At 32.9% G+C, this 21,151-nt stretch overlaps 1 protein-coding gene across 1 annotated transcript; it reads right to left on the bottom strand.

Moving 5' to 3' along the window:
- Window positions 1–19,939: 19,939 nt before the first annotated feature.
- On the bottom strand, window positions 19,940–20,804 carry LOC107849845. Its single transcript, XM_016694389.2, has one exon. The coding sequence runs from the start codon at window positions 20,723–20,725 to the stop codon at window positions 20,171–20,173; it is 555 nt and encodes a 184-aa protein (XP_016549875.1). The 5' UTR covers window positions 20,726–20,804; the 3' UTR covers window positions 19,940–20,170.
- Between the last annotated feature and the right edge of the window lie 347 nt (window positions 20,805–21,151).

Genomic DNA, 21,151 nt, shown 5'->3' with positions numbered 1-21,151 from the left:
AAACATGAGTTTCAGTACCTGTTCATCGGACTCACACCTTCATGGTTAGCTATCACAAGCCATCATTATGGTCCAATTAAAACCTTGAGATCAAAATCAAACCACCCATTCAATTATTTAATTACCAAGGAATTATGAAGTGGTATCTCCATACCGACTATAGCTTGCAATCAATGTCATTATCCAACACTTAGAGGATTCCTATGTATCCCACATGATTTCTAATTTAACCAAATCCATAGCTACAAAGGCCTTTCCAAAATAATTTAAAGCTAACCAAACTAAATTAATTTCCATTATCATATCATGCAATGCAAAGATTTCAATAAAAGTCAAACTATATGATAATATCATTCTCATTGGCACTTTATCAAACATGTTGAGGGTGTACAGTTTCTAAAATTAAAACCAAGCATCAATTGACCATTTCCATGCAAAAATATGTTCAAACCACCATTATAACATGGAAACCATAATAAAAACATTGGAAAACATTATCCAACCAAGAATAACCAAGACCCCCCAAATATATTTTATAACCAAATCAATACCACAATATTGCCATGAAAACCATCCATTAAAATATGATTTTAGTTGAACTAATAATGAGGGAGGAGAAACATGCCTAAGAAACCAAGGAAGATATAGAGAAACCACCCTTAAGAGCCTTAATTGATCACCTTTAAGAAACCCAAGCCTTTTTTTGAACCAAAGGCTTAAGAGAGATTTAAGTGTGTTTAAAGAGTGCTTGATTGAGAATAATAGGTTAAGGAAGCCTCCAAAGATTTTTTATGTAGTGGGTAAAAAGGGATTAAGAGTGAAAATGTCCAAAATACCCCCAACATAAATTGTAAAAAATTCTACAGGTGTGTACGATTGGACCCCTTAACTAGTACCCACCTTATATGAGTAGTACCCTCCAATTATATCCAAGATAGAAAGTTAGACACCATGTTCTGTCCAATATATGACTCACTTGACTAACTCATGACCAGACCATATGACTTTTATGGTCTAGTTGTACTCAAGATAGAATAAAAAGGGGTTGGACACAAGACAACATACGGCTAAACTATACGACCTGTACCCTATCCTCACGACTCTTTGTGAGCCACTCATACTTAGAGCCAAGTCAAGTTACTAATTTTTAGATTAAGTGAAGGATCAACCTAATGCCCCTTCACTAAACCATACTATTCATACGTACCAAGTCATACCCATAACATAAAACCAACCATCACCCACTAGACATCTTATTAGTTAGGTCACCTGACCCGTACCCACACTATATGACTCATATGGTGAGTCGTATGATCAACAGAATGTTCAAAACTCAAGAAATTTCCAAGGGACAAAAATAAGGGTATTTCATAATATGAGCTTTAGTAGGGGTGTTTGACTTATTTTTGGATAGATAATGAGTTTAGAAAGTCATAATAACTTCTAACATGAAAATTAAGTTATAGAATTGTTATTATAGAGTTTACCGTAGAAGGGTTGGTTTGTGATATTGTCTAATAGGGAATTTACTATAAATGCACACAATTTAGGAGAGACCACAAGATTCTACCTCGAAACCAGTACAATGAAAAACAAAACCACTATAGTGGCACTGCTACAATGATAGCTTGCAGTTCATTGTAAACCATTGTAGTGGTTCCCTTTTTTGTTGCAGCTATACCTTGTTATTCATCGCAAACCACTATAGTAGTAACTTAACCACTATATTGGTAAAATATAGCATTTTTTTGTTTTTAATCTAGAAACACAATTCATTCCCCAATTTTTTGAAAAATAAATCAAGCTATTGGGAAGGTAGTTTTCTACAATTGTTTAGAAGTTTTCATCTTTGGAGGTAAGTTCTTTATATTTGAAACTTGAATTACTTCTTAGAATCATTGAGAATCATTAGAATCTTACCCATTTCAAAAATTAAGAATTATTCCTAAATCATAAACTTAAAACAAATTAGCGAAAATAAAATAAGTGAATAATAATTCTATGGTGTTAGAAATAATATTTGGAATAGAATTGTACTTGTTCAGGTTAAATAAGTTAGAATTCATAATGTTTAAGGGGAAGAAAATGCTAAAGTAATAAACTAGGACAATTTTATGGTTGAAGTTATTAATTATTAGGTCCTGGTGGTTAAAATGGATTAAATGAATAAATTGGGTATTTAACCTTATTGCTCTAGAACAAGAATAATGTGAAAGAGAAATAAAAGGGAAGCTTGTGACCTAGAAGTGATTTTGAGCAAAGAATTGAGATAGGTTATGATTTATTATAACAATTAGACCTGCTTGACTTTGTGATTGTATGTTAATTGAATATTTGTTATTGATTTTGAGCACTATTGGTGATTATTGAGTGATTTGCATCTTCATACATATTGATAAAGATTAAAAGATAGTAACAATGATGATGTTGAAATTATGATATTCATGATATTATTAATAATATTAGAGAGATTGAGAGGAGAAAGAGATGATGCAAGCATCTTGCATACGTACATTCATTCATATGCATTGAATGTTCAGTTGTAATTATATGTCGTGATGCAACTTATTGCTTAAAATTGGTTGAGCATAATCAAACATAAATATGAGCCTGTATTACCTAAAATCAAGTTTCATAAATGTGAATCATCTTCGATTATGAGTTCAGTGATAATCGATGTTTCATTTATTTGGTTTAGTTATTTGTATGATGTTGAGTTGAGTCGGCGTATGATTCTTACCAGTACTTATTATTGTAATGATGCTACCTATTCTTTTCTTTTGGTCGAGTCTAAAGCATTTCTTAGTGTTTAAGATGAGAGTTCCATTAGTTCCAAATTTTGATTTAAAGGTGAGCACCATGATCTGATAGCCTTTAGATCTTCAGCTTAATGTCCATATCCCTTTTTAGGGACCATGACGCTATTTTTTTTATTTTCATATTTTGATAATCTTTTAGCTATAGACCTGAGTACTATTAGTTGTTCTTGTATGGTGACTTCAAGTCTTGGGAATGTAATAAATAGAGAACTTCCATACTCTTTTAATAATTTGCTGATCACTTTGGTTTGACATTTATACTTATTTACTAAATAATGGGGTTTTAGAACTATTTAATGATAAGGCTTCTAAATAGTAAAGGTGACTACTACACTTGATAAGTGAGGGTTGGATTAAACATTATTTCCCATCATAGTTTAAGGTGGGTGCCAATCATGACCATTTGGGTTGTGACACACACATCTTGGCAGATTTAATCACATGGATGAGATTTTGGTCGCATAAAGTGTAGCAATCTCTACTCTTGTGGTTTTTATTTTTTCTTAGCCTTATGGTGTGGAAGAGGTCATAACATAGGAGATATAGTGGCATCTTAAGACGTATCAACACTTATTTTATTAAGTATTTTGGCTTGAAGTTATGGGGATTTTTATGGCCACATGCCTTAATTCTTAGCTTCTTACTTACTACGAGCTATCATCCAAATATATAGTTGTTTCCATTGGAGACTAATAAGATGTTACAACTTAAGACTAACCCCTTATCGTAACATGATGCTTACAGTCACAAGTAATCCCAAGAGAACCCATGCCTTGGTAAAATATTACGATTATCGAAAATAACTAATATAAACACTTATTCAAAAGTTGAACTAAATAATGAAATAAATATTCAAAATAAAACCAATCAACAGCAACTGAATCTGAGATATCAAGCTAAACATCTAACTATAAGTCAGAACAGCCTCTACTCAGATAAGTTGTTGGGACAAACCTCCAACTAACTCAAACTGTTTGAAAACTGGAAATGACAAAGATAATGAAATACTCCCCTAGCATGATGAGGACTCACCAAAATATTATTGTTGATATGGTAAGAAATTGTCCTAAGCGCGATTTAGATGCTAAGTCCCTAAACCTATATTAGTACATAATATAGTGCAAAAGAAAGTATGAGATCAATACTTTGAATTTACTGAGTATGTGAGATAGTAAAAAACTGATATAAGATTTGAACCAACAAACTCAATCCGAACCCAACTCGGTAATTCAAAAGAAAATAATCAAAGATGAATGATTCAACTAAAAATTTTGTGGACTATTTCACGATGGGATATTGAGCTACCAATTTTGGAAGATTTAATAGGTTTTTCATCGAAGTGGTTGTCAATGGAGATGTTTTTCCGGTGGAACTTCTCCAGAATCAATACAAAGGGGTCGGATTCAAGTTATTTAGTCACTGGTTTGGGGTTTCCCAGTGAAATTGCTTTTCCAGTGGAGATGGCATTTCTGGTGAAATTTTGTTGGAGAATCAAAAAGGAGGTCATCCTTTGTTATTGTTGATCTCCCCTTGCCTGATCTCAGTCCCTCTACTCTTTTTTATTTTTTTGATCACTCTTTTTATTTTCTACTTCCATCTATCTTCGATCACTCTCTTGTTTATTCTCTCAATTCTCTCTATCTCCCTTGTTACTCCCTATTTTTCCCCAATTCTCCCTCATCTTTTTATTCTGCTCCTCTGTGTATTCTATGTGGTGTGTGTATATAATGGGTGTCTGTGGGTAATCTGTTAAGAGTGTGTATATATTGTGAGTGAGAATTATGAGTGAGTGTAACTATTTTTATAGCCAAAAAACATAAGGTGGTGCATATATATCCAGCTGTGTATATGTGGGTATTGTATTCTATTATAGTAAAAAGAAACAAAACATAAAGGTGGGAGGTAGGGTGGGGGAAGCCACGTAGGTAGGGGGTGGTGAGGTGGTGAGGTGTCAAAATTAATCAGGGTAGGTTGTTATTATTGTTGAGAAATTGTTATTTTGTTTTTAGTAGAAGGATCATCACACGGAGGTGAGATACATGGTACGGTGAGGATAAATGGGTAAACGTTGACTTTTGAGAAGGACAAAATTATGTGTCTACATCATACCCCTCTTTGGATGCAAATACAAAGTGTTTTTAGCCAAAGAAGTAGACAATGAAATAGAATTTATCCCAACCATTATTCAAAAGAAAGAAACAACAGGAAGCAAGGCAACCGAGTCTTGATTTTGGGCATTCTACTTATATCAAGTTATATGGAAGTCAAGCCATATGTAGTTACAGGATTGAAAAGAAGAGGGACTATACTGAGTTAGAGAGTCGAGTGAGGCCATGTCGAGGTTCCGGTCTACAACTCTGTCATTGCATCAAAAATTAAAATTAAAAGTTAAGAAGATAACTGAAATTACAAAATTTATCTAGATAGTTTCTCCTGATTCTTGTCTTGAGTCTTCAATGCTTTCTCATGTGATAATATATTTGACAACTTTTTGAATTTCGTTCTCTCGAGAATTCTTTCTTTAAGCCTAACTTGCAAATAGATTTTTATTCCATGCAAAATTTTGTGTTGAAAATGAACTCGAATTGTGTAAGTATATGTCCAATTGTGTATATTTGGGTATTGTATTCTATTATGGTGAAAAAAATAAAACAAACCATGGGTAGGGGTGGTGAAGTGGTGAGGTGTCAAAATTAGTTAAGGAAGGTTGTTATTTTTTGTTGAGAATTTTTATTTTGTTTTTAGTGGATGGATCATCACATGGGAGTAAGGTAAAATGGTACAGTGAGGTTACATGGGTAAAATTTGACTTTAGGAAAGGACAAAATTATGTGTCTACATCATGCCCCTCTTTAGGTGTAAACACAAAGTCTTTTCAAAAAAAAAAAGTAGACAACGAGATAGAATTTTGTCACGACCATTTTTCAAAAGAAGGAAACAGAAGGAAGGAGGACAACTGAATCTTGATTTTGGGTATTCTACCTATCTCAAATTAGGCAGGAGTCAAGTCACATGTAGTTCCAAGATTGACAAGGAAAGGGAGTATACCTAGTTGGAGAGTCATGTGAGTCCCTGTCGAGGTTCTGGTCCATAGCTTTGTCATTACATCAAAAATTAAAATTAAAATTTAAAGAGATAATTGAAATTACAAATATTCCTATCTATACAACCTCTCTTGACTCTTTACTTGAGTATTTAATGCTTTAAAAAGTGATAAAAGATCTGGTTTTCTTTGGATTGAACTTTGAGAATAGATACTTTCTCTATACAAAATCTGATGTTGGAGATGAACTTAAAATTGACCATGATCTGCAGATGGTATTTCTGAATTTGAACCTAAGTTTGGAAATCTTCACCCTATTATCCAAGTGGGTTTCTGACTTGCAATTTCTTCAACTTGTTGCTTGACTTTCCATTTTTTCACCCTGTTCTTCAGGAAGCCTCCTGACTTGTTATTTTTCAAACCGTCAAACTTTAATTTCTTCACCTTATTGCCTGACATTCAATATCTTCACCCTGTTCTCTTGGTGGTCTCCTAACTTACTATTTCTTCATTTTATTGACTTTTATTTTCATCACCTTGTTCTTCAAACGGGCTCTTGACTTGTAATTTTCTCACTTATTGACTTTTTATTTTCACCACCCTATTTTTCGAGCGGGCTCCCAACTTACAATTCCATCACCCTGTTCTCCGATCAGCCTCCCGACTTGGAATTTCATCACCCTGTTCTTCGGTGCGCGCTCTCGACTTGCAATTTCATCACCCTATTCTCCAGGCGGGCTCTCGACTTGTAATTTTTCACTTTGTTTGTTGAGCGAGCTCCCAACTTGCAATTTCATCATCCTATTCTCTAGGCGGGCTCTGGACTTGCAATTTTCAGCCATTTAATGATCCCCAGCAGAGTTTCCAGAGCTGTCACACCCTTGTTTTAACCAAAAAAAGATTTGTTTTAATGTTCAAAAAGGGTTTAATTTCTTCAAAGTGACTAAAAATGATTTTTTATTTTGAAAAGTATTATTTTTACAATTAAACTCAGAGTTGTCGCTTGGCATAAATCTAGTGTGCCAAGTTATCTTTGAAAATCCTTTTTCAAAATGAGTTTTGACTCTTTAAAACTGATCCACGAATAGAGATTCTGGTTAAGAAATTTTGTTGATCGAGGGAAGGTGTTAGATACCCGTCGATCTCATGGTTCGACCATGGTCGCTTCGTGGAGTATATTTGCTAGTACAACACTATGAAATGTATAAACCAAAAAAACCCATAAAATAAGAAAACAAACAACCAAACAACCAAAATCTGAAAAATAGTGTCCAATCCAATTGAGACAAACCAAATTTAAAAAGTACTAAATTGAAAATCTAAACTAACCTATGCTAATCCGAAACTATTTTTTACCGGATGCCTCGGTCCTTGATCACGAACCTTCTTTGTATAAAAGATACTTTGAGGCATTCCCGAGTGAATTAGTATAATGTGCATCGGGGCATTCCCCTCCAATCAAGTTTTAAACCACCACATTTGGTTTAGCAATTCCACTAATACACTGAAGATGAGCAACGATCGGAACCCATTCCACAAGCTTCGAACCAACGAACTTAATCCAAACACTAGGTAATTTAAAAATACAATCAAAGACAGATGATTCAACTAAAAGTTTGTGGACTATTTCACGATGGGTTGTTGAGCTACTGATTTTGGCATGTTTAATGTGTTTTTTGTTGAGGTGGCTATCGATCGGAGATGTGGTTGTTTTCCGATGGAACTTTGCCTGAATCAACACAAAGGGGTCGAATTCAAGTTATTTGATCGCTGGTTTGGGGTTTCCCGATGAAATTGTTTTGCTAGTGGAGATGGCATTTTCGGTGGTATTGCTTCACCGGTGAAGATGGAATTTTCGGTGAAATTTCACAGGAAAATTAGAACAGAGGTCATCCTTTGTTATTGTTTATCTCCCCTTGCCTGATCTCAATCCCTTTTCTATTTTTTTCTTTTTTTGATCACTCTCTCTGTGTTCTACTTCTATTTCTCTCCTATCACTCTTTTGTTTTTTCTCTTAATTCTCTCTATCTCCCTTCATTACTCCCTGTTTTTCTCCAATTCTCCCTCAACTTTTTTTCTGCCCCTGTGTTAATTCAGTGAGGTTTTTTATAAAATGGGTGTCTTTGGGTAATCTGTTAAGAGTGTGTATATATTATGAGTGATAATTGTGTCAGAGTGTAACTATTTTTATGGCAAAAAAAACATATGAGGTGGTGCATATAAATCTAGCTATGTGTATATAGGTATTGTATTCTGTTATGATGAAAAAAAAATGAAAGGGGTAGGTAGGGTGGGGGGCACATGGGTGGGGGGTGGTGAGGTGTCAAAATTAGTTAGGGTAGGTTGTTATTTTTTATTGAGGATTTGTTATTTTATTTTTAGTGGAGGGATAATCACATGAATGTAGATATGTGGTACGGTGAGGGTAAATGGGTAAAAGTTGACTTTTGGGAGAGACAAATTACGTGTCTACAACTCCTATATTACTGGTTTAATTTTCACAAATACAGTATCAATAGTGAAAGCTTCTCATGGTGTTTTTTCTGGGTGTCTGTGTACATATTTATATTGGTTGTTAGTTTACGAAATATCTTTGCATTCTGTTTCTCTATTTTCCCTTTTATAGATAGTGGGTGATGGGGATAGAAACCCACAACCAAGAGCCTACAAAGCTATAGCAACCTCCCTCTTTACCACTAGACTAATAACTCATTTCATTTATGGGTTTCCAACTTATAATTCTTATATATTTACTAGATTTTTTAATATAAATGCAAGAGCCGCACGAAAGTTACTGGATTCCCGAGAACCCCCACCTACTACTCTAAATCGTCCCATGGTTTGAGAATTTATTTTAGGTAAATTCAGAAATAACTAATATTTAGGCAATAAATGATGTGAGATAGCTATAATTTAACAATTAAATATACAAATTAGAGATTGTATATACAAATACATATGCGCTTTAGAGATTTGTTCATGAGCCACAAAATTCACTATGTATACGAGTACAAACCTTTAGAGATTTGTATATGATCCATGTAATTATCTGAATTTGTAGATCAACTAAATAAAATGTTGATAGCCAAATATCTTGATGAAAGAAAAACATACATCGGTTTTGACTCGATAAAAGATGTGAATACTTCAATACAAAATAGGTCGACTACTGCCACATAGGTACTATCCAATATAATCCCTTATGACATTTACATACCCTTTTTTATAATACTTGCTATCGCAAAATATGTCTAAAAAACATAGGAGTTTATAAATACATAGGAAAACTTTCAAAAGTAGCAAAAGTTTGGCACAAAATCCACCTTTCATAGCCATACTTTATATATTTATCATTTGTAGCCGTTGTATTTGATTCACAACCGTTGTATTCACTTTTACTCAGTAGCATGTATTTTTGAAAAACATAAATATACTACATATTTTGTCTCGTCAAAAACACTATTATTTTATTCTTTTTCATTTTTTATATTTTTTCTTTTTCGTGATTTCCTCATTTTTTTTCTTCTTATTTTTTCTATTTTTATTTTTTTGTTTCTTTCTTTTCATTTTTTTTTCTTTTTTTCTCTCTTCTATCTCTTACTTTTATTTTTCTTTCTTTTTTTCTTATTTTGGTTTTTCTTTTTTGTTTTTATTTCTTTATCATTTTTTTTCTATTTTATATTTTTTGTATTTTCAAAATATATGACTACTCGAGCAAAAGTCATAGATCATAATGTAAATACCACAATTATTTATCGTATTTGTAGTCACACTATTATTTGTATTATTGATACAACTGTATTTGTATTTTAAAGTTCCCGCTTGTATGTGTATTTGTTAGTTCGCACCATAATTTATATTTTATATAATTCACACTTGTAATTTAAAGAATTATTTTGTATTTGTATTTATAATTGACTGCATATTATATTGAATTATATTTGTATTGTGGTTTTATTATGTTTGTATATTTTGATTATATTTGGATTATATTTGTATTTATATTCTATTTTCGTCTATCTCTTTTTTTTCTAAAGAATTATTAGGTTTTTTTTTGTAAGTTGATTGCATATTGTATTTAGCCGTGACTATGTACAATTTATCATTTGTATTTGTATACAAACAAGTAAATGCATTAATTATATTTTCTTGATTCTAAAATATATAAATATGTAATATATCATTTGATACAAATGTACCATTTTGTATTTGTATGTCAAAATTACATTCGTATTTATAAATAAACAAATATCACTTGATACAAATACAGTTACAAACAAATGAAACAAATGATTTTACAAATGAAACGGCTGATATATTGTATTTGTATAAAACTTATATCAATAAATACAAACAAGTATTCGTAGAAAGAAAATCAATCGTTCCTTTTAATTAAAAAAATAAAAATGATAGTTCACATTTGTATTTGTATTTTATAGTTTGCACTTGTATGTGTATGTTATAGTTCACATTTGAATTTGTATTTTATAGTTCCCACTTGTATTTGTATGTTATAATTGATATTTGTATTTGTATTTTATAGTTCACATTTGTAGTTATATTTTATAGTTCGCATTTGTATCTGCATTTTATAGTTCACACTTTTAAAAAAAAAAGAAAAAATAAACAACGCAAAAGAAGAGAAATAAAATAAATGTATAAAGTATTTAAAAAGGAGAAAAAAGGGAAGTGCAGGATATTTTAATTTATTTTATTTTCTCTTCGTTTGTTCCACTTTATTGTTTTTTGCTTTTTTCCTTTTAAAAATAAAATAAATATAAATATAAAATATGATAGTAATTAGATTACATAAAATTTTAATTGTCAATTTCTAGATTACAGTGTGTGATTTATCAAAAAATTCATGGGAAGAAGTGAAAAGAAGAAGAAAAATGAGAAACGGGAGGGAAAGATATTAAATTAGGGAAATATGGATAAAACAGTCATTAAATAAATACCTTTTATTTTTCAAAAATTGATTTTTAAATAGAAATTTCACTTAAGCAAATTTTGTTTTTAAAAAATAATTAAATAGGTTGATTGATTTTCTAAGTAAAAAAGTAATAGTTAAGTGACTTTTGAAGTAAAGATTAAAGTTGAGTGACTTTGTAGGATAAAAGTTCATAGTTGAGTGACTTTTGGAGTAAAGACCAAATTGGAGTGACTTTTTAGGATAAAAGTTCATAGTTGAGTGACCATTTGAATTATTAACTCAAGATTGATACGTAGAAGGTTTAACGACGATGTCATTTATGCAAAAATTATAACAGGTCAATCTGCTATGAAGCATATGTTTAGTCCAAGAATACAACTATCACCTAATGAGACTGAGGGATATTCTTTAAAATTTATCTGGAAACAATTTTGAAAAGGTCTAGATTTTACAATGACGATAAATAGAGCACAAGGTCGAATCATTTTCAATGTTGGATTGTATTTACCACAACATATTTACTCACATGGCCAACTTTATGTAGCATTTTCGAGAGGAATATTTATAGCAGTGACTAAAGTTTTGGTTATGACTAAACAACCATATCGAAGATAGGAACATGCACAAGAATAATAATCTATAAGGAGACTATCACTACAATATTTTTGGCCTCAAGCTACTCTTGTAAAGTGTGGCCTAAAATAGCAAAAAGTGTGGCATTTGATCAAATGCTACACTTTTGGACTTTAGGCAACACTTTTTGGGGGGTGGCCTAAAGAGGCGTAACCTTTGCTCAAAGGCCACACTTTTCAAGTGTGGACATATCAGCTACATTTAAAAAACGCAGCCATTAAGGTACAAAGGCCACGCTTTATAGCTTGTCATTGGCAATACTTTTATTTGATAACGCTACACTTACAAGTGTTGCCTTTTTTTTGCTATGGTCACGCTTCACAAGTGTATCCTTTTGTAGCACCTCTATAGTAACTCTTAAAAAACGTTGCCTTTGGTTCATTATTGGGCATGCTTCACAAGCGTAGCCTTTTGTAGCACCTCTATAACAACAAGTAAAAACCGTGGCCTTTTCTTTATTACTAGCCACACCTAAAAAAACGTAGACTTTTATACATCCTCTATGACAACACTTGTAAAGTGTTAGCATGTTTTAACCACACTTTTGAAGTGTAATAATATTGCCCAAAATTTGACATTTCAAACCACATTTTACTGAAATGGTATTAGACATATCAAATGTTCGTACGTAATTTCTAATTGAAAAATAATTATTTTGATTGAAATGTATGTATCACTAAGCACATTACATAAACATACATATTTATATATAATCTCACGCACCAATTAGCTAATAAATAATTGAAGTGCATAGATTTGATTTCAAAAAAACATGTCCTTCACATACTAATTAGAAAACAACATAATAAAAATTATTACCAATTTCCACACAAAACCAAATGTATCACTACTAACTAGATATTAGAAGTATCAGTGCTATGGCATAGTCGCTTTCATACCTTGATGCATTCTTTTCCCATTTGTTCATCCTCAACTACTACTGCATCCATATATTTTCCCATTGCAACTGTTATAGCAAGGTTATACTTCTTCTATTTTGGCTTACATATATCTGTCATTCGACCATGAACACCAGGAAATAGAGGCTTCAGATTATCAACTGCTTTAGACAATCTGGCGTCTCTCATTTTATGTCTGTCAGCCTTCAATTCACGCAGTTGGGCTTCTACTTCATCATCCTTCAATTCACGCAGTTTTCATGCCAGCTTCCTCTTTACTATAAAACCAAATCCACAAGGCTTCAACAAATAAAAACTAGCATTTGATCATTTAGATAGATCAAGAAAATTTATTTCAAAAAGAACATATAAAATGTAGATCATGTGTCAAGTAAACATTCCGATGAGTAACAATAATTAATCTAGTGCATCACTGAAAGCAATAACACTGGGCATAATGAAGAATGAAGTTGTGACCCAATACTAAATTTTAAGAGAATAAATCAGAAAGATAAATTGTAGGACACTATGAAGTTCTTCAGAGTGGCAATAGTTGCTAAAATAAAACCTTCAGTTAGAGATGCATCAGTTTGTTTATAATATTTCTCTGGTAAAGCTTTCTTTACCATAAAATTCAGAGAAGTACCATTTAGTTTATAGTAACACGAGGACCTTATCTTTAGATGATATAGAAAAAAGATCTTCTAAAGGACATAGGCTTACAAGTAAAAATAACATATGTTCATATAGCTATATGGATATTCCGATGAGGGAGGGCCCGAGAATATTATAAAGAGATGCAATGCCTTCCTCTTTTAGTATGTCTAAAGCAACTTGAAATAATTAAAACTATGATTCAGATATGTCCTGGTGTCATAAATTCTCAGTTATCCAATTCTTAACTTACTCATCATTTTATACCCAGGGTCTACTGCTAATCTCAACCTGAGAACACCTAGTAGGTAGGTTACCTGACAACAAACCAATAAATTAACTCACTTAGTGACAAATGGAAAAAAGACTCAAATTTAACCCAAAAACAACAGGTATATAAATAACTGATATACTGCATGCCCCCTTATTCCCACCCCTGTAAGGAAAAGAGAGAGAGAAATATCAAATGGTAGGTTTCAATTTTAAAATAAATCTTATAAAGCAAACCACAGCGTTCAGATCAGTAACATTACTGAAGTCATGCCAGCATAAGCTACATGGTTATAAGATTATAAGGTTGTTTCCTAATATAAGGTTATAAGGTTAAATGGTGGTTGTTAAGGTTATAAGGTTGTTTCCTAATATAAGGTTTTAAGGTTAACCGGTGGCCGTTAAGGTTATAAATTTGTTTATTAAACAATGTCCGTTAATTTTTATGTATATATTAGGCTTTAAACGGTGGCAGTTAAGGCTATGGGTATAAGCTTATAAGGTTGTTTCCTAATATAAGGTTATAAGGTTAAACAGTGGCTGTTAAAGTTGTAAGGTTGTTTATTAAACGGTAACCGTTAAGTTTTATGTATAGATCAGGATTTGAACGGTGGCTGTTAAGGATAAGGTTATAAGGTTGTTTACTTAACAATGGCAGTTAAGGTTATAAGGTTATAATGTAAATTTGAAAATCAACACACAGGTAAATGAAATCCAGAGCTAAAGCATCTTAAGAAACATGTTATGCAAGCGGCCTATGATGCAGAATATGCTATTGACTTATTTTTAGTTGGGTATAGAAATATTTTGTGTAGTATGGCTGAGATGTCTGATGTTGTAGAGAAACTTTAGGTGATTCGGGGAGAGTTCAGCGACATATCTAGAACAGTAAAATTTGAAACAGGTTGTGATATTCTAGTAGTTTCCAGCTTTGTATTATCAGAAACTAATACTCCAACTTCCAACGATGATGTAGTGGTGGGTTTCAATGATGTGGAAGAAAATATCATTGTTAGCCTTACTAGAGGGATGACAAATATCATTGTTAGACTTGTATAGAGCTCTTTGCACATTTCTACACATCTTTCTAGTTGGATGTTGTTGTTCCTATTAGGTAATATCTTCAAAATCAACTAAAAGCTGTATGGAATGAACCTATTCAACTTTTATTTTCAGGTAATGACACTAACCAATAGTGTCCTTGATTCACTACCTTCATATGTGTTGTCAATTTTCCCCACACTTACTAGTGTGATCAAGAAGATTGGGGTTCTTAGAAAGACCTTCTTTTGGAAGGGTAATGAAGTCAAGAAAAATTATCATCTAGTCAAGTGGGATGAGATAACCATAAGCAAGCAATTAAGAAGTGCCAGAATTAGAAAGATGAATTGGTAAAACAAAAGACTAGTGATGAAGAGGCTTTAGAATTTGCGTCTTCTAAAAATGCACAAAGAAATTTATTACTACTATGTATGAGCTGGAAGATAAGTGAATGACAGAGAAGATTAGTATACCATATAGTTCAACTGTATGGATATCCATCAGAAACTTATGGACCTTGTATTTAGTAGGTCTGATTTCAAAGTGGGGAATGGTAGTAAGATATCCTTCTGGAAGGATAGATGGTGTGGCAGACATCTCTGAAATGGCATTTCCCTAACTTCTTCAGACAATGCCAACTCCAGAAAGCAACTTTAACTAAGTTGAGGACTGTACATGAGTGGAATTATCACTTTAGGAGAGATTTAAATAACTGGGAAATGACGAGATTTGCAGATTTTATGGGGACTATTAACGCGGATAGTATGGTATGGAAGTTACAGGGAAAAGAGAATTTCCTAGTAAACTCAGCCTATAGATATTTACATTTAACATGTGTGCAGAAATCCATCTTACTCGCAAAGTTCATATGCTAAAGACACGTTTCACTAACAAACTAAATTTCTAGATGAGATAATCATGAGTCAAGTTTTCAAAACCAGCTGCTGTAGGTTACTTGTCTTTATAGGTTAGTAGTATTCATCACCATGTCATTATCGATTTCCTCAATTTTCATTTTTCACCCATCTTATGGGAAAATGGAGTGGTTTTATGCCTAGTCCAAACACTAAGGTCATACAAAAGGGCCTGATTACAAGGTTATAAGGTTAAACGGTGGCCGTTAAGGTTATAAGGTTATAAGGTTAAGCGGTGGTCGTTAAGGTTACAAGGTTAAACGGGGGCCATTAAGGTTATAAGGTTGTTTATTAAATAATGACCGTTAAGTTTTATCTATAGATTAGGCTTTAAATGGTGGCCATTAAGGCTAAGGTTATAACGTTGTTTACTTAATAGTGGCTATTAAGGTTATAAGTTTGTTTCCTAATATAAGGTTATAAGGTTAAACGGTGGACATTAAAGTTATAAGGTTATAAGGTTGTTTTCTAATATAAGGTTTTAAGGTTAACCGGTGGCCGTTAAGGTTATAAGGTTTTTTATTAAACGATGTCCATTAAGTTTTATGTATAGATTAGGGTCTTTAAACGGTGGCCGCTAAGGCTAAGGTTGTAAGGTTGTTTCCTAATATAAGGTTATAAGGTCAAACGGTGGCCGTTAAAGTTATAAGGTTGTTTATTAAACGGTGGCCATTAAGTTTTATGTATAGATTAGGCTTTAAACGGTGGCCGTTAAGGCTAAGGTTATAAGGTTGTTTACCTAATGGTCGTCGTTAAGGTTATAAGGTTGTTTCCTAATAAAAGGTTATAAGGTTGTTTACAAATTAAGTTCAATAAATTATTAACATATTGATCCAAGACTAAGTGTGTATCAGGTGATTCAAGCCAACACAAGAGCAACAAGATGAACAATAAGGTACTAGTGAATTGAAATAGGCCATCATGGCTTCACTAGACTTTAGATTTAGTTTTGAGCAAGAAAAGAGATGAACACAATAACAACAATGCTAGTGAATTGAAATAGCCCCACACGGCCTCACTAGACTTTAGATTTAGTTTTTAGCAAGATGGTAAAGCATAATAAAAACATACCTTTGCATAGGCACGAACAATGTCATTCCCTAAGCTTTTGCAGTAAAGCCACAAGGCGAGTTTTACCACTGCTGCAGTTAACATGATTGAATATAACCATGCAAGCTGATTCAAAGTCATCTTTTCAGGAGGTTTATTTTTAACTAGTTATTCCACAGCCTGTATCAATACCTGAAAACCTAAAAATTAAATTGTCATGTGATATCAATTAAACTCTACAAGGCTAACATTAAGTTCACCTGCAATTTTTCTCTACACATTTTACTACCTACTCATAGGATTAGCATTTCTAATGGTCAACAACAACTATTCTCAAGTACGCGGAATAATGGGCACGCTTATGTAAATGTTTGATTTTAACAAAGGGCATGCTACGAGTTTGATACGAGTTCATAATCTAACAAAGGGAAATCCAACCAAGTTTGATACGAGTTCAAAATCAATGAAAGCACACATCACAAGCATAGAACTTGATAAACATAGAAAAGAACAAGAAAAAGATACACACCTTTGGCGTCTTCATCATCTAACAAAGGGAAATCCAACCAAGTTTCACGAGGTAGATGCGTCTTATCATGTTCTATGCGATCATGTCCATCAGACGTGTGTGATCCTCACCTCATGTATCTCTTCCTCCTGTTCCTTAGTGTTCCGACTACCATGAGATTCTAACTCAGCTAGCATTTGAGTGGCACGCTCGAAGGATTTGGTTCATGATTCATCCATCTACCGTCTGTCTGAAGCTTTTATGCTTTGAAGCAGAAACCTAGCTTTGTAATCTTGTTCATGTGCATCAAACAAATTGCCAGATTGCTTTGCTTGTTCTTATCTGATTCTAATGAGAGTGTTTTTCTGCATTAAAATAATTTCCACTTGTGATCAATTTTTCTCCAAGTAAGCCACACCACCTCCAAGTGCTCAGTTTTTTTTAGTTGGTGATTATTACATATAGTACTCCTCTGCCAATTTAAAGTTCTTCAGTTGCATGTGTGACCATTCCAAGTTCCCCAACAATCTGCAGTTATTTTGAAAATTACAAGAATTTGTTTACGTTAGACAGGTTAGAAATAACGTTGAAGTTGAGGATAAATGATGGCATATACAACCTCAAGTACTCCTTTTCAGTTGTGATTTGAACCTTTTTTTACCTTGAGATCTAGTAATCTTAGTCTTCTTCCCACCAAACGCTATGCCTTCTTCAACGTTCTTCAATTTCAGTTCAAGTAAGTCAATCTATTCTTAGATCCTACCATATCTCTCCAAAAATACAAATATAAGGAAAACAAGAGTACTCTAGATCTTCACACAATCATTAGAGCAGCTTATATTGTAGAAAACATAGGTTACTAGATTTTCATTGCAACTCCACTTCATATACAGATTTTATGATAAGTAGATGGAAAGATCAGAATCTAGCAAGACTTCTAAACCACTACACAAGTGGTGTAAATTCAGCATTTCTTTCGGGTAACCGTTCATATTTTCTAAGACAAAACTGTTCCTACTATTACAGTTTCCTTCCCTCCCTTCTTTATTTTCCTCTTTTTATTTATTTAGTTCCATAAGTTTTAGAGTATGTGTACAAATATTGATTCTTGGTAAGTGTATAAAGAGATACCATTACATCTATTCCTATCAATGACTTTCTGCAGTGACTAACATCTAATTTGCTTTTGTACAAATCAAGAAAAATATGTAGTTTGAAGTCGGATGGATTAAGCTTTCAATGGGAGGAAAGATAACTACTATTGTTTAGAGTAACAGTCACTGAACACTATGTTAGCCTATGTGTACTACTAGGAAAGGGTCAGGCAAAATAAAATATTGGTCGAATTAAACAAAATTAGGCCTTAAATAGAAGGATAGATAACTATATTCTTCACAATAATCAGTCACAACTATATATATAATCTAGAAAAAGGTGTAGGCATAGATTACCAAGATATATATGTCATTAAGCAACATTCAAATACAACCAAGGAGATTTTCATGTTCACTCGATGCCTTTCCTCTATCGATGAGCTCTTTAATCATCTTCTGTCCCCCTCCCCCCTTGGCATACATGCGTCTAAGTAGAAAATACATAAATAAAGCAAATTATATAAAAACTTGAGGTCATCTAAAAAATTGTAAATAGTCAGCGAAAACAATAGGTAAAAAATCGATCCACGCAAAGCTATAGGTCTTTCTAACAAGGTAAAAACATAACACTTAGGAGAAAGAAAATATATTTTTAAACAAAATTATAGATAATCACCATCTGTAAGAAAATCATATCATTTTTCCCAAAAAACAGTACCATAACTATCCAATTTCAACATTTTTCAACATGAACTAGACCATAAGAGAAAAGCTCTATTTGATACTCACAGTGGTTGATTCAAACTTAATAAATATTGGGGATTTTCTTATACATTATGAAAAACTGTAAATAAACATGAAAACAAAATAATTGAGTAAAAATCACATACCAATCATCATAAATTTTAAGTCTAAGAATCTGTTTTGGGGTAATTGCAAGCAAAGCCACCAAATTGAAATTTACACCAAAACTAGGCAGTAAGAGGAGTGGTATTTAATCATAACCTCACCAATCATTAACTCCAACGAAGTTGTGACAGCAAAGAGATCAGTAGACAAGAGAAGAGGAGGAGAAATAAGGTAGCGACAGTGACTGGTGCGGTTCACCGGTGGTTTCATGGTTAAATGTGGAGAAGCAGTGACGATGGGATGAGATAGTGGCTTATTTCAGCTGTTTTGCTAGAGAGAAAAGAGGTGTTGGAGGCTGGGCGGCATATTTTTATGGCGGTGAAGGAGAGAGCGGGTATGAAGTTATGTTTCATGGAGAAGAGGAAGGAAGGAGGAAGCAAGGGGGTGAGGCGGTAGTCGACCATCCGGCGGCGGCAGGCAACAGTGGTTGGAGTTTTCTGAGAAAGATTGATAGCGTAGGGTTTTAAATTTTTAAAATACTCAATTTTTGTGGTTAATTATGAGTTGGAGGGAAATTGAAATAGTTGGAAGGGAGAGACATTAATTATAAGTTAGAGGGAAATTGAAATAGTTGGAAGGGAGAGAAAATTTTAATGAAAATTTTAAGTCACATTTTTAAAACGTTGTCTTCTAAATTATAATAAAATTACACTTAAAAATGTAGTCATATATGTGAATAAGCATTGTCAATTATATCATGATTTGGCAATATTTGTAAATCATGGTCTACATCATTAAGGACCACTCTTTTAAAACGTTGCCAAAAGTAATGTGGCCAGAAGTAAAAAACTAAGGTTACGCTTTAAAAGCGTGGTCTTTAATGGTATAGGCCACACTTGTAAAGTGTGGCTCAGGTTTACTGTGGCCTTAGGCCAAAAATATTATAGTGTACTATACTCTTTCATGCAAAGGTAGTTATTCAAAATTATGCTATAATTATTTTGTTACTATTATACGGAAAATGCATTTCATGACTTGGTATACATAAGATTTGCTATATGTTAAATTCGTTATTCAAAGACTTTGATTGAATTATATCGCTATATAGTCTCATACATGTGCAATGCACCTGCGGTGAAACCAGTAAATGTAACACACACGTATATATAATCTATTATACATTGAACAATACAATAATCAAACAAAACACCAAAAAAATTCATGCACTAATCTACAACAAACAATAGTACAATAATATACCAACTAGATGATGAACAATGGGGTACAATCATGGCAATACAAAATGATACTTTACTAGACGATGGGAGATGACAGAATGAAAAATTTAGGAATAATAGAATCGAAATGACCTTTTCTTCTTCTACATAGTTATTTAGGAGAAATTGAAAATGCGAAATTTGAATTAATGAAGTGGATAGCGCATTCTTAGTAATTTCATTTATTTAAGTCCGATTTTGGGTCTTTCTTCTTAGATCGGTCAATGGTTTATCTGCAGCAGAAATTAATGTTCTTACAATATCTCCTCTTCTAGTAAGCTCAGGATCTACAATCTTCTTCCTTGTTAAACCACTTCCACATACTCCGATAGCATCTCCAACAACCTTAAAGTCGTAGTCATCTGTATCTTCCTTATACCCTTTGTTCTTCGTCGTACGTTCTAAAATATTCTTAAGATTATCAACCATACTGAACCATCCCTTTTCACAGTCGGTGTATGCAGGATTTACCCTTTTTTTTTTCAATAGATAGTCATGTGTTTCCTTTGTATGGGCTAAGGTTGATTTCATGATTGCTAATCCGAGGTCCAATTCTTTCGTCGCTGCTGCTGTGACAGCCTTGTCATTTTTAAGAATTTCGGTACATATCTTAATCTTGTCGGTGTCTGTACAAGCTTTCGTTAAGAGGTCTTCGTGCACAATGATGCTACATGAGGAGAAGAAACAAAGGATTGACGAAATGAGGATAACGAGAATCGGGAGTTTGTACAAAGAAGCCATTTTTAAAAAATTGAAAAGGCTTCTTTGGCTTTTAATTAATTTTTATTGCCTGGGTATGATTTGGGAATTGTTTTTTGTTATTTTATACGTGATTTTATGTAATAATGTTCAGGAGAATTTAGTGGTGAAGCATTAATTTTGGTTTTTTTGCATTTTTTTTGTATGGTTTTCCATAATGTAAGGACTAGAGATAGGGATAAAACTTATACACCTAATTTGGTTTTATGGGGATATGATTTTAGTAACACGAATTTAAACTTTAGTGTTGAATAAAGTTAGACTAGTTTTTCCTCTTATTATCATGCCCCTATGTGACAAGATGCATGCCTGAGATATCAAGAGTCATGGAAAGAAACAACCAGTTTAAGCTCTAGATGATTAATCCTTAAAACCCTAGCTTTGTTATTAACTTGGGAAATTTCAGAG

Source organism: Capsicum annuum, chromosome 12, assembly GCF_002878395.1.
Source record: "Capsicum annuum cultivar UCD-10X-F1 chromosome 12, UCD10Xv1.1, whole genome shotgun sequence".
Lineage (NCBI taxonomy): Eukaryota > Viridiplantae > Streptophyta > Magnoliopsida > Solanales > Solanaceae > Capsicum > Capsicum annuum.
The sequence above is the reverse complement of the archived record's forward strand: the minus strand, read 5'-3'. Positions and strand labels throughout refer to the sequence as shown.

What these genes read in the sequence shown, in the direction of transcription:
- LOC107849845 (XM_016694389.2), bottom strand. Translation starts at nt 20,725, where the DNA reads ATGGCTTCTTTGTACAAACTCCCGATTCTCGTTATCCTCATTTCGTCA.